We start from the raw sequence: 12,394 nt of genomic DNA, 5'->3' as shown, positions 1-12,394 counted from the left end.
ATCAAAATTATTTGTATTTATTATAGGTGCCGCTGGAAGAAGGCTTGAATAAAACCATCCAATACTTTAGCCGAGAGCTGGAGCATCAAGCCAACAATCAGTATATTCCCAAACCCAAGGCTGCACGAATGAAAAAAGGCAGACCCCGACACAACTGAAGAATTGTGCTCACCTCAGGGATACTGGCTGGCGGACTTTACAGAGTGGGTTTCCGCACCCCTGAAAGAAAAGTTTTTTGTTTCTAAAAGATGTGATTTTTTTGCAATCTTTTGAAAGCAGCTACAGAACTGCTATAAAGAGTTTATTTCTCAGTCAAATGTGCCTCAGATGTCGAATTTACAGACTTTGCCTTGCACTTTGGTTTGTCAATCGTCTGTCTGTTATTTAAAATCAGCTTAGATTATGTACATTTTTGTTCTTGTGTGTTTACATTGTGTTTTAATTGATGTCGCTTTTTTTATTAGCATATAAACTCGCAGTGTCTTTTTGAACGGACACAAATTTATTATGGCAATGATGTTTTGTGACTTGAGATGTTGAATGTGGTCTAGAGCAGGAAATCTCACCCAGCTCTGCCATAAAAGATATGAGGACAGGTGAGAGAAAAGTTATTTGTGCGTTAAACTTTGTGGATTTCAAGCTAAATCTGTTGTTACTTCACATACAGAATGTTGAACCGCTTATTGATTTCAAGTGAAAAGGGTATTTTAATAAAATATTTACTTCCTTTCACTTTCTCTGCCCTTCGTTACAGAAGCTGCTGTTGTTATCCGGACTAACAATGTAAGATATATCTGAACAGATATGCCTCTGAAGAAGAGTTTTTAATACTGCAACAGGTTTTGTTCATCCACTGAAATACACAAGTCAGAAATCATTGATAGATTAATAGGTCAACAAAAGATTATATTGTTTCACAGCTGAAACTGGGAGAAAGTTCTCATTAGGGCAAGTCATTCCTGACAGATGAATAATACATTTCCATTCTTTAAATATTCTTAATCACATGTGTATTACCGATTACAAAATGATTTAATTGTCAAGTGCTGTATTTTAAGGGGGGGGGATGACTTGGTTATATTCAGTTCCTATGAACCGTTCTGAAAAAGGTGACTTAGTAGTAGTCGTAGTTAACATCTGCTCCATTCCTGTATGATCCTCGAGGACCCGTGGGAGAGTTTTCATCATAGTGATGCTGGCGACCTTGGTCATTGGATCGATAGTGGTCCATCCAATAGGCGAGATCAGTTTCAAGTCTCTGAAAGAAGATAAAAAAATGTCTGGAGTAACTTATATTCCTTTCGGCACAGAACAAAAGGACATATATGATCCTCAACGACAGAATCTGTCAACAAGAGCTTTAGAGACGTGAATTAATTTAATGTGGGTGATTTAAGAGAGACCATCTAAGTACACCATAGTTCTTGATTTTCACAAAACGCAACAAACATTTCTTGAAATCTTTAAAAACGAAATTAACCTTTTTTTATGCAACAGTCATTTCATTGTTATTACATTTCAATTATGTGAAATAACAATTTTAAATCACTGAACTTGGTAACTACCCGGAACTAAATTTAAAGATGTGTAAGTAATTGTGGCAGTAAAACTTCAGTGAATGTGTTAACTCACAAGCTAATGCTGCGTTCACACCTAACACAAAGCATCGCATTACTTGCGTGAACGCTCTCAAGTGAACAACATTGAATGATCGAGATTATCTTCACACGTCCGGACGTAGGTGTCAATGAGCTCTTCGCGCTAATTTCTCAGTTAAGTAGAAATGTTGTAACTTGCACCGATGCACATTTAGTGTCGCACGAGTTGGCATCTTTGGTGTGAATAACAATCAACAATTCCATTTTATTAGGTCATTGTACATTACCTTATGTTACCAAGTATACCCTTATTGTTTGTTACTGTAAATGTTGACATATTTTACATGACAGATATCACCAAAATAAGCATTCTGGACCATTTTGGCACCGCTACGTTTCATATGTACACAGTTTTGTGACCGTCCATCATAAACACAAGTCATTTTCTTCTTTGATGTGCCTGCTTAAAATGCAGCCTATACACCAAACCTCTCTAAGGATATGGACGGGGGGAAATGGTGAAGAACAACAAAGACACACATAACTGCGGACATTTTCACAGTAGGAGACCGAAAACGTACTCTGTAACTAATGTAACCTCGGTTCCCTATCGATACTTCACTGCGTAGCAGGACGCTATGGGGAACCAGTATCATTACGCCGTGCTACAGATGGAACGAAAACACAGTTACTGGGGTGACTGGGCAGACATGAGAGCGGTCTTTGAAGGAGGGCCAGCTGGAGCGGGCCCTGTAGCCTTCCTCTTCCTTGCATCGGTCTCAGGAGGGCGCCAGAGGCGCAGGGTCCAGCGTGATCTTAGGCCGGGGACCCTGTCGTGGGGGATGCGGGTAGCGCCGTCCCGATCGGGAGCGTTGACGACCGTCAGCTCCAGGAGCCTTCTGAGCAGCAGGGGTTCTCACCGGCTGTTACGTCGGAGCTGGCTTGGGGTGAGTCGCCACAGGTCTGGATCCGGGTCTTTTTGGCAGAAAGTGCTTCATGGCCTGCCAAGACTTCTGCGCAGCCGTGAAGCGTTCTGCAAATCCCTCGACCGCCGGTCCGAAGAGGCCGGTAGTGGAAATTGGAGCATCCAGGAAGGGGACCTTGTCTGCCTCCTTGATCTCTGTGAGCGTCAGCAAAAGATGACGCTCCAGCACCACCAGGCTGGCCATGGATCTTCCTATCGCCTTGGCCGTGGCCTTGGTGGCGCGTAGGGCGAGATCCGTTGCGCTCCGAAGCTCTCTGAAGAGCGCGGGGTCAGGACTGAACTCGTCCATACCTTGGAGGAGTTTGGCCTGGTAGACCTGGAGCACTGCCATGGAGTGTAATGCCGAAGCCGACTGGCCGTAGGACGAGAATGCACGTCCAGCGAGGGCCGAGGTGGTTCTGCACGGCTTAGATGGATGAGTTGCCTTCGCCTTCCATCCGATGGCAGTGGGCGGACAGAGATGTGCGGTTTCGACTCAGTTTCTCATACCCTTGTTCCTCTGCGCCGTCTACCGAGGTGAGAGTGGAGGAAGAAGACGGTCTTAGACGGGCCGAGTAGGGGGCGCGCCAAGACTTGGTGAGTTCGCTATGAACTTCCGGGAAGAACGGCCAAGTCCGTTGATGAGGGGCCTGACGGCACCCCGGCAGGAACCATTCATCCAGGCGGCTGCGAGCGGGTTCCTCTGGGGGAGACCACTCTAAACCCAGCTCGTTGACTGCCTTTGTGAGTCCCCGTAAAAGTTCTGAGTCCGCACTTGGCACGTGTCCGCTGGGTTCTGGGGACGGAGAGGGGGCTGGGTCATCTACTGAGCCTGCTAACTCCTCCCCGTCCGAAGCCGATAACGACATGGTGTCGTCCTCCTCGAGTTCATTTCCACCGAACGAGATCATGCCACTGGCGGACGCTAGTGGACGCTGATCTGTTTGGGTGAAGCAAACAGGGGAAAGCTCTCTCTCTAGAGAGGGGGAGGCATGCCGAGCGGGCGTGAGCTCGCGCTTCCCCAAGTGCTTACTTCCTCTACCCCGCTGCTTCATTCGCACAGAGGCCTGTGTGGGCTGAGGCGGGGGGGATTGAGTGGCGGAGTCACTTTCTGAAAAGAAAGTTATCCGCGAGCGCAGAGAGGAGAGACTCATACTCTCGCAGTGAGAGCATTCCGTCTCTTTGAGCGCGTCCTCAGCGTGGGAAGGACCCAAGCATGAGACGCACTCGTCGTGCCCGTCAGCGGCGTGCAGGAAGGCCCCACACGAGTGACAGGGACGACGCGGCATTTGCAACAACGCCGGGAAAGAAATTGCTCTTTTAGCATCGCCGGATAGCGGCAGGGAAAGACTGTTGCTGAATAGCGAAACCGCTCGCTAGCGAAGCCGCCAACAGAATCCGCCGAAAGCGAAGCCGCTGAGCAGGAGGCCGAATCCGCTGCAGGTGCTCTCTCGACGGCGAAGTCAGTCAGTCTCGGGAAGCGAAGAGTCGTCGTCGCTGAAGGAGAAGAGATCTGAGGACCCTACGGCGATGCGTCGGCTTATATAGCCGTAAGCCCTGCCCTTTCTGGCGGGTACCATCGCCATTGGTCCGGCAGCTCCGCTACCATTGGTTTAAAGTTTTACTTTTTTCCAACCAATTAGCGTGCAGTTTTCACTGCGCTATTGAATTGCTTCAGTCATCGGAGAAAAATGAGTTTTCCCCATAGCGTCCTGCTACGCAGTACGAGTGAAGTATCGATAGGGAACTTTGTTTCAAGAACACTGACTTGAAAAATATCTGTGAAAACAACACAGAGACTTTGAAGACTTGTGTTCAGTTAATGTAAGCGTGACGTCAAGGTCAAATACGTGGTTTCAAAGTATCTCATAAACATTTCATTTACATTTAGCAGACGCTTTCATCCAAAGCGACTTACAGAGAGTTCAGGGAGAAATAAACGATATGTCATACAGGAGCAATAACAGTAGGTGCTAATACAAAGTTACTAGTTTCAACAAAAGCCAGACCAATACCTGTTGAGAGATAGAGAGAAGATTAAATTTTTTTCATTTGTCAAGTATTCACAGAAGAAAGTACCACTTTCAAACAACCTTCTATAACATTAAGCACTTACTGCTTCATCGTAGCCCATATACATGAACTGTTGGATCCACTGCTGGACATCAGGACGGCTGCGGTCCCATAAATTCCTTTTAGGCCTCTTTAGGGAGGAGAGGAACTGTTTGGCTTTGGAGGGAGTCACTACCACAGCTGGTTTTACACCTCCATCCACTAGTGGGCGACAGAAAAAAAGTGTACCAGAGGACACAGAAACTAGGGTTTCAACTGCCTATCATGAGGTCTTTTTGGCCAGAAAAATAAATTCTAAACAACCTTAAAATATTTTTCAAACAGCCAAACTTTCATACCGTGTCAAGCATGTTGCTTTTAGCGACACACTTACTGCCAATCATCTTTACCTGGCCTGCCTTAGCTTCTAAAATAAGTGGATATTTACAAAAGCAGCTGTTCACTTCCACAAACTAGCACTTCAAAGGATCTGCCCTACTAAGTATGTGGGGTACATGAATGCGATAATAGCCATATCTGCGATTAAAAGCGTTTCGTTTCGTGCACAGAGCAATTGATTCGCTTTGCTATTTGACGTTAAACTGCAGTTTTATAAAGATTATTTATGAGCTGCATGTATTAGCGTAACCGCAACAAAAAACGTATTAAAGGATCAAAATGCAATAAATAACAGTGATACAAAAATATCAGAAGAAATTATGATATGGTAAAAGAAAACTGGCCGGCATTCTGTTTCCCGCAAAGAAAAGTATTTGAAGACCCCTGATTATAGTATCTACAGTTTTTCAGTTTTGTAAAACCACATAAATGTTCCATTGTCTCACTTTATCCAAATAAGTTTAAAAGGATAGTTCACCCACAAATTCCGTCATGACTTGGTCAACCTCAAGTTGTTCCAAATGTACACATTTCTGTGTTCGGTTAAACACAAAGATATTAAGAAAAATCTTAGCAACTGAGATTTATGAGGCACCATTGAATACCATAGTAGAAAAATCTTTTCAAATTTCCTAAATTCTTCAAAATATCTCAACAGTATTGAGTTGTTCAGCAGTGTGTATTTATAGTTATATATTTTATATTTATACTATGGTAGTCAATGGTGCCCCAGAAATCTCAACATTCTTCCAAATATGTTTCTTTCTGATCAACCAAACACATTTCTAAAAGTAGAGGGAGCAATTCATGACATTTTCCTTTTTGCGTGAACTATCCCTTTAATATATTTCTAGTAAGACTATGTAGTCACTTTGGGAGAAATGAGAACGAAATAAAAAATGGTGCTAATAAATGAATTGTCCATTTTCTGGTTTGCCGAACCCATGCCCTGGCCCATCACTAATGTCTATCAAAGACATCTAAAACAGATACAAGTTGTAGCTGAGTGTAAAAAGCACTCACCTTTCTTCAAGAATCTTTCCAATTTGTTCCCACTTGATACCTCTAGAAAAAAAATGTATTGGTTTAAAATGTTATTTATTTATTTTGTCCTTTAAAGTAAAACACAGAAAATCATAGAAACACAACCACAAAAGATTTTGTCGATTAGTTTATAGTTTATCAGTTTAAAAAGATTGTTTACCAAGCCTTACAAGCCTTTGTAGCCTGTCTTTTTGATGTCTGGGTATAATCTGGGTTGTGTGACGCAAGAACAAAAGTAAAACACAAATGAATACTCTTAGATAATCTTAGTTTACTATTTTCAACCCCTCTTTCTAGGACCGAAACACAGTTGTTTATTTTGAGGCATTTCCATGTGTGGAAAGTCTGACTCACTCAATCTGACGCACGCATTCAGGAGAAGAAGAACGGAGAGAAATGGTGAGATGAAAAGTAATGAAGCTACAGACAATGACGTTAAAGAAATGGTCCTAATACCCTGCAAATGCATCTGAGGTTTCAAGCATCACATGCGACCGAACGTCATACAAACACAATTTCTGCCAACATCATTTTATGCCAAGTTTTTCCTGCACTTTCCTGTGTCACCGCTCCCATTCGTACTTAAGACAAAAACTTTTAGCGGACACGTTTAAAACATCCTGGCCTAGAAAAAGCCAGATCGAAAAGCTTGAGATACATTTACCTGAGAGAGCGAGGAAAGTCAGTAAGGTGACAACGGTGAGCAGATGTAGGTAGAACTTTTGAGAAGTCATGATTTCTCGTCTTCTCTGTCGATTTGTACAACGGTGTAGATTTGCTTGCAGAAGGGCAGAGAGAAAACCCACCCCCTCTCCGGCCCGAGGGAAGCCCATGCAAACATTCTCAATGGAAACTAAGGCAGAAAAAAGAAAGGCCTTGCTTCCTTGTAGATTTAAGTGCTTACACATGTTTGACATGAATAGTTTTCCACATCTGTTGGAGCTGCAGGACTTCATTCTGAAACACAGTTTGTAGTGAAGCGTCATCAAATAGTTAGGCTTTGCAAATAACAAGTAATTCTATATAAATCATTATTATGCAAATTAAGGAGTATTCTCTCACGTTGCCATTGGTCTGTTTAGATGCCTGTGGTTTGCATCTTAACTGTAAAGTTCTCGAACCGATGCTTTTGTGTCCTAGTAAAGAGCCGTTGCTCTACTGCAAACAAGTAACTGATCCATACTACACAGATGGTTTGGTTGGCTAACAGCCATTGCCTGCATCTTTCAAACCGTAATCCTTTTATAAAAACAAGGCAAACTAAATCAGTTTCAGTGTGAGTCAAAGAAAGAAAATTATCACTCACTCTCTATAGAGCTTTACTGTGTGGGCAAACAAACAAACAGATAACAGAGAAGGCTTTATCATTCGGCATGTCAGAATTCAAAATGTCTGGAATGCATTTCATATATTCTTTGTCCAAATGAGAGTTGAGCTCAGATGTAAAAGTACTCACCATAACAAACCTGCACAAGAGTGTATTGAAATGGTCCCCAGGTGATGTTAAACATTGATTTCCAACAAATGTCTTCTATATGAGCCGTTTCATGACTGGACCACACATTTAAATCACAACCACTTGGGGACTGGGATGTTTCTGAAAGAAAGAAGTTCGAAACATTAGTTGTAGATCAATAATTTGACAGTTTCTGATCATGTGATGAGATGATTGAATCAACTGAAAGTCCTCCAATGAACAGGACTGCTGGCTGTTCAGGATGAACGACAGAGAGCCTGAAATGAAACTAAAGAATATGCATCTGTATATAAGGCAAAAAGGGAAGATGATTCAGACCTCATTATGGTCCTGCATGTAACGTAAATGCATAAACGCTAGTAAGAGAGATATAAGCTTTCAAAAGATAGCATACCTATAAACATATATGTCTAGTTTTGTGCTTCACAGCTTGAAGACTTGATGATGCAATATTGGACCCACCGGTGGGTCTGCAAAGTATGCGACGTAATGGAACCGCACAGCCATACAACAAAGCTTTTAGGAACCTTTATCTGTTTGTTGTTCAACAGCTTCGATCGAATAGTCAGAATTAACTGGTGGTGCCAGTTTAGAAAATCTACGTGATGAAAGCAGAGGTTTATAAAGTTTTTACAGTGGTATTACAATAAAAGTATATTAAGCTCATTATGATGTTCGCCGTTTGTTTGGGGGGGTCTGATAAGGTATATCCACATGACTTAAAGTTCAAACACATTATTTTTACTGTACATTAATTGCTCCCGTCTCTTACAACCGGAATTCCGGAAAAGTTGGGACGTGGGGCATGTTTACCATGGTGTAGTATCTCCTTTTCTTTTCAAAGCAGTTTGAAGACATCTGGGTATTGAGGCTATGAGTTGCTGGAGTTTTGGTGTTGGAATTTGGTCCCATTCTTGCCTTATATGGGTTTCCAGCTGCTGAAGAGTTTGTGGTCGTCTTTGACGTATTGTTGACGTATTTGTATAGGTGAAAGATCTGGACTACAGGCAGGCCAATTCAGCTGCAATATATGGTAACACGCTGGAAACACTTCGGGCCCTCTTTCTACAACAGTCTGTTCTCATTACCAGTTGACACGAATGTAAGATATTATTTAGTTATTTTCATTGTCTCTACTGAAGAATCAAAAAATAATCTGCTTCTGGGCAAGAGAAAACCATATGGCGTCAGCACAGAAACTCACATCCTCGCTGTGTTTATACTGTCTGTGTGTGTCAGACGACACATCCAAAGAAAACTTTCAGCCTGTAGACACACGCATCTGGGATATAATTGAAGATCCTCTGTTTGAATTATATAAGGAATGTAGTGAATCGAACACATGATCAACTTCTATGAAGCAAGGATTAGTAACCCTACTTCCTATACACGATAAAGATCATTTGATTTGAGACAATTGGCGTCCTATAACTTTATTTAATGTAGACTATAAGATGTTATCTCATATTTATGCAAATCGCTTAAAGAAAGGTCTAAATGACATCATTAGTGAGTGTCAAACTGGATTCATGGCTGGTTGACACATAAATTGGAACATTAGACTGATTTTGGATTTGCTAGATTATTAAAATTTGTTGGAATAGGAGGCTTAAATTGTCTTCTTAGACTTTCAGAAAGCCTTTGATACCATTGAACCTTAATTTATGTTTAAGGCTTTGAAAACTTTTGCTTTTTGGGGATAGATTTATTTCTATTGTCTAAATGTTTCATAAAGGTATTAATAGTTCAGATTTTTATCCGAATACTTCTAAAATATGTCCCATTTGTAAAGGAGCGTGCCAAAGTTGTTTTTATCTCAGCTTGCATGTGATACTGACATTTCTTTTGACCGCAGCTATGCTAGTAAATGCCTTTTCTGAGGCTTCTGGAAAACGTATGGACATTGATGGAAATTGCTCATATTGTTTAGATCAACATCTTTTTTATGAACGTTTCCATTCAAAGATGTTTTTGGGGAAGTTATCTTTGTACGTCCAAGAGAAAACAAGCTTTAGTTGTAATTTGATAACAAAATAAATCTTAATATAGTTTGAATAAAAAATATATATCGTTTGATTTCATGGTGAAATCAAGTAAAATAAATAATTTAAAACCTTGTTTGGATTCTCTCCAATTTGATAATAGTAAAAAAGACACAATTATATTAGCAAAAAGCTACTTAATTGTATCATTTAAATATGCTGTCTCTAGAATATTATCATACAATCGTGTCTTTAAATTATATGTAATTTAAAATGTAATCTTGATTTTCCCTTTTAAGTTATATTTGTTTTTTATTTGTTATAAGTGTTAATGGTATGTTTGCTGTAGTGTCAATAAAAAAGCAAAATCTTCCTGGTTGTATGAAAATGTTGTATCTTTAGAAATAAATGTTAAGTTTATTGTCAAAACAAAAAACGAACCAGTAACGTTATTAAAACAATAACAGTAACACTTTAAATGTTTTCAATGGATTTTAGTGAATAGACACATTAATAAAATGTATTCTATTTATTTTTGATAAAACATTTATCACCTTTATGGAGTGTCTATTTACAACGAGTATAAATAGACTGCCCAAGGCAGCAATTCTTTTTTCACTATCCGAAAATAGCCCATTTTGTTTGGATTAAGTAGAAATAGTATAGATGCTATTGATTCTTAAAAAATAGTGTCAGATAAAGTTACTATTTGCACCTCAGTAATGTTGTGCATTAAACATTATGCATTAATAACTGAGTAAATCATTATATTTAGAAAAATTATTTAAATGATTGCAACTTATTGTCATATTAAAGCACTACAACACTTACCCTACCCTAAACTTTATGAATAAAAAATAATTTTAATTATCAAATCAACTCTATTGAAAACAAATGCCTTTTTTATTTTTATATTAGCTTTAAGTTAAGTTTGGGCCACATAACGTTTACGTTGATGCCGCTGAAACCATCTATATTTAATATTTTAATTTAATATGTGATCTGTAATGTAATAGAAAAAGGTAAAAGAGCAAACCTGGTGAACATCTAGTCTCTGCCTTTATTTGTTAATTTTTATAACTGTTTCAAAAAAACAGTTAATTAAATGTACAAAATAAAGAGCTGAAGGTCCGTTTAAGTTATTCTGCAAAACTTTTATTGAACAAAAGTATTTCAATTCTCACCACACTGTCCTCAATACAGTACCATAATGCTGGATCTAAACGATTCATATATGCACCATATCTTTATATATATATATATATATATATATATATTATATATATATATATATATATATATATATTATATATATATATATACAGTGGAAAGAAGAATTAAATAACATTGCTCAATAACATTCAGACAATAGTTAAAAAAAACTGAAAGCCCCTTGACCAACACTCCTATCGGCAAACAGTCCGAGAGTAATAAGACAAAAATAAAGACATAAAAGCTTTTTTTGTTTGTTTTATTACTCTGAAGTAGTGTTCACAATCAACTATGTGTGTTACTGCGAGCAGAGAAAAGGTGTGTTGGTGAGGCGTGTGATAAGACATCAAGGGTAGCTGAACTGGAAGCGGGTGACACATTCGGTTGAACGGACACAAATTCAAACTCTGCCCTGGGCTACAGAAACCATTCGGTCTCAAACGCTGCTCTCTCTTTATCTCAGTCTCCTTCCCATCTGCCGTAACTGAGAAGTTTATCTCATTTAGAAAGCACCCTGATCCTGAAGAAACCCTGAATGATCCAAGAAAAATGTGACCGTATTGAGAGCATTCGGATAGAAGTCCAAATCACTGCCTCCCCAAAAACTGGATGTAGTTTTAAGATCCAAAAAGGCTGGAAGTTGGAAGAGCACAAATCAAATTCAGGGTCAGTTCTGACTAAGATAAGAATCAAATCTCTTGTTCATATAAGAGCAACAAGTGAGACCATCTTCTAAAAGTGGCCATGTGACGCTGACCTACTGTTTGGGCATGTTTTATGGGCAGAGATTTAAACTGTGAGTGAGTTTAGGATCAACACTGTTTTACCAGCAACAGCTTGACAGAAGTGGCTGTAACTAAACATGTATATCAAGAAAAGAATGACAAGCTGCTTTATATCAAGATTGGCGGCAATGTAGAAATGGCAAAGACCTTGAAGCTGCTTGGCAAAGTAACTCCAATCTTTTCTTCTCAATCAAGGCTTCAGTGAAGTCCAATGAAGAGACAGTGTGTTTAAGAGAGGAAGGAGGACAGATGAGGAAGGATGGGGAGGTAACGTTTGTTAAGTTCAGGCCAGAGCCTTGACCAGGTAGAGTTTGTCTCCCTGCTCGCCGGTAAAGATGGGCGCTTTCTTGTAGTGTTCAACCAGCTCGTCCATGCTGCTGAAACGCCGCTGACCAATGCAGTACATGTCGTCCTGCAGCTGCACCTTGAAGTGCTTGTTCTTCCCTGCGGCCTTCAGAGAAATTGAGAAATCACTGGGCTGGAAAAAATAAATAAAGATGTGAATAAATACACTGGTTTCAACACCGAAGTGTGCTGTTGCATTTTTATGTGGAAACAGCAGATGGCGGCACTCGCTCGTATTACAGAAAATCTGACACTACTAACACAGACAAGACAGTATGTGACAAAGTTTGGATGATGACAAAAAGTGTCTATATATTTTATGTAGTGTGTTTGAAAAATCAAATCCTTTTATGGGTGGGCAATGCTCACTTTGTTAGTCACTTTTTTCAGTTATTGAGAAAGTGCACAAATGAATACCTTACCATGATTTACATTTACGGATTTGGCAGACACTTTTATCCAAAGCGACTTGCATTGCATTATTCTACATTCTATTTGTTTCTTAGTATGTGCATTCCCCTGGGATTGAACCCACA

General features: G+C 39.9%; 3 protein-coding genes across 3 annotated transcripts in view; 1 reads left to right on the top strand and 2 right to left on the bottom strand.

The window, feature by feature from the left end:
* Positions 1-796, top strand: part of uxs1 (UDP-glucuronate decarboxylase 1) — a 55,540-nt gene extending 54,744 nt beyond the window's left edge. Inside the window, exon 15 of the mRNA XM_079463581.1 lies at positions 27-796. Within this exon, the coding sequence (XP_079319707.1) occupies positions 27-158 (132 nt within the window). The 3' untranslated portion in view covers positions 159-796. The remainder of the gene's footprint in view (positions 1-26) is intronic.
* ecrg4a (ECRG4 augurin precursor a) lies at positions 686-7,027 on the bottom strand. The gene is made up of 4 exons (XM_079463582.1): positions 6,722-7,027; positions 6,037-6,078; positions 4,679-4,836; positions 686-1,258 (listed from the first exon to the last, which is right to left on the bottom strand). The coding sequence occupies exons 1-4, from the start codon at positions 7,011-7,013 to the stop codon at positions 1,115-1,117; spliced, it is 636 nt and encodes a 211-aa protein (XP_079319708.1). The 5' UTR covers positions 7,014-7,027; the 3' UTR covers positions 686-1,114.
* A 3,826-nt stretch (positions 7,028-10,853) lies between these two features.
* nck2a (NCK adaptor protein 2a) overlaps positions 10,854-12,394 on the bottom strand; it is a 56,485-nt gene continuing 54,944 nt past the window's right edge. The window contains exon 4 of the mRNA XM_079464963.1: positions 10,854-11,991. Within this exon, the coding sequence (XP_079321089.1) occupies positions 11,797-11,991 (195 nt within the window). The 3' untranslated portion in view covers positions 10,854-11,796. The remainder of the gene's footprint in view (positions 11,992-12,394) is intronic.

This window comes from Barbatula barbatula (assembly GCF_947034865.1).
Source record: "Barbatula barbatula genome assembly, chromosome: 9".
NCBI classification, from domain to species: Eukaryota; Metazoa; Chordata; class Actinopteri; order Cypriniformes; family Nemacheilidae; genus Barbatula; species Barbatula barbatula.
This window is presented reverse-complemented; position numbering and strand designations above follow the sequence as displayed.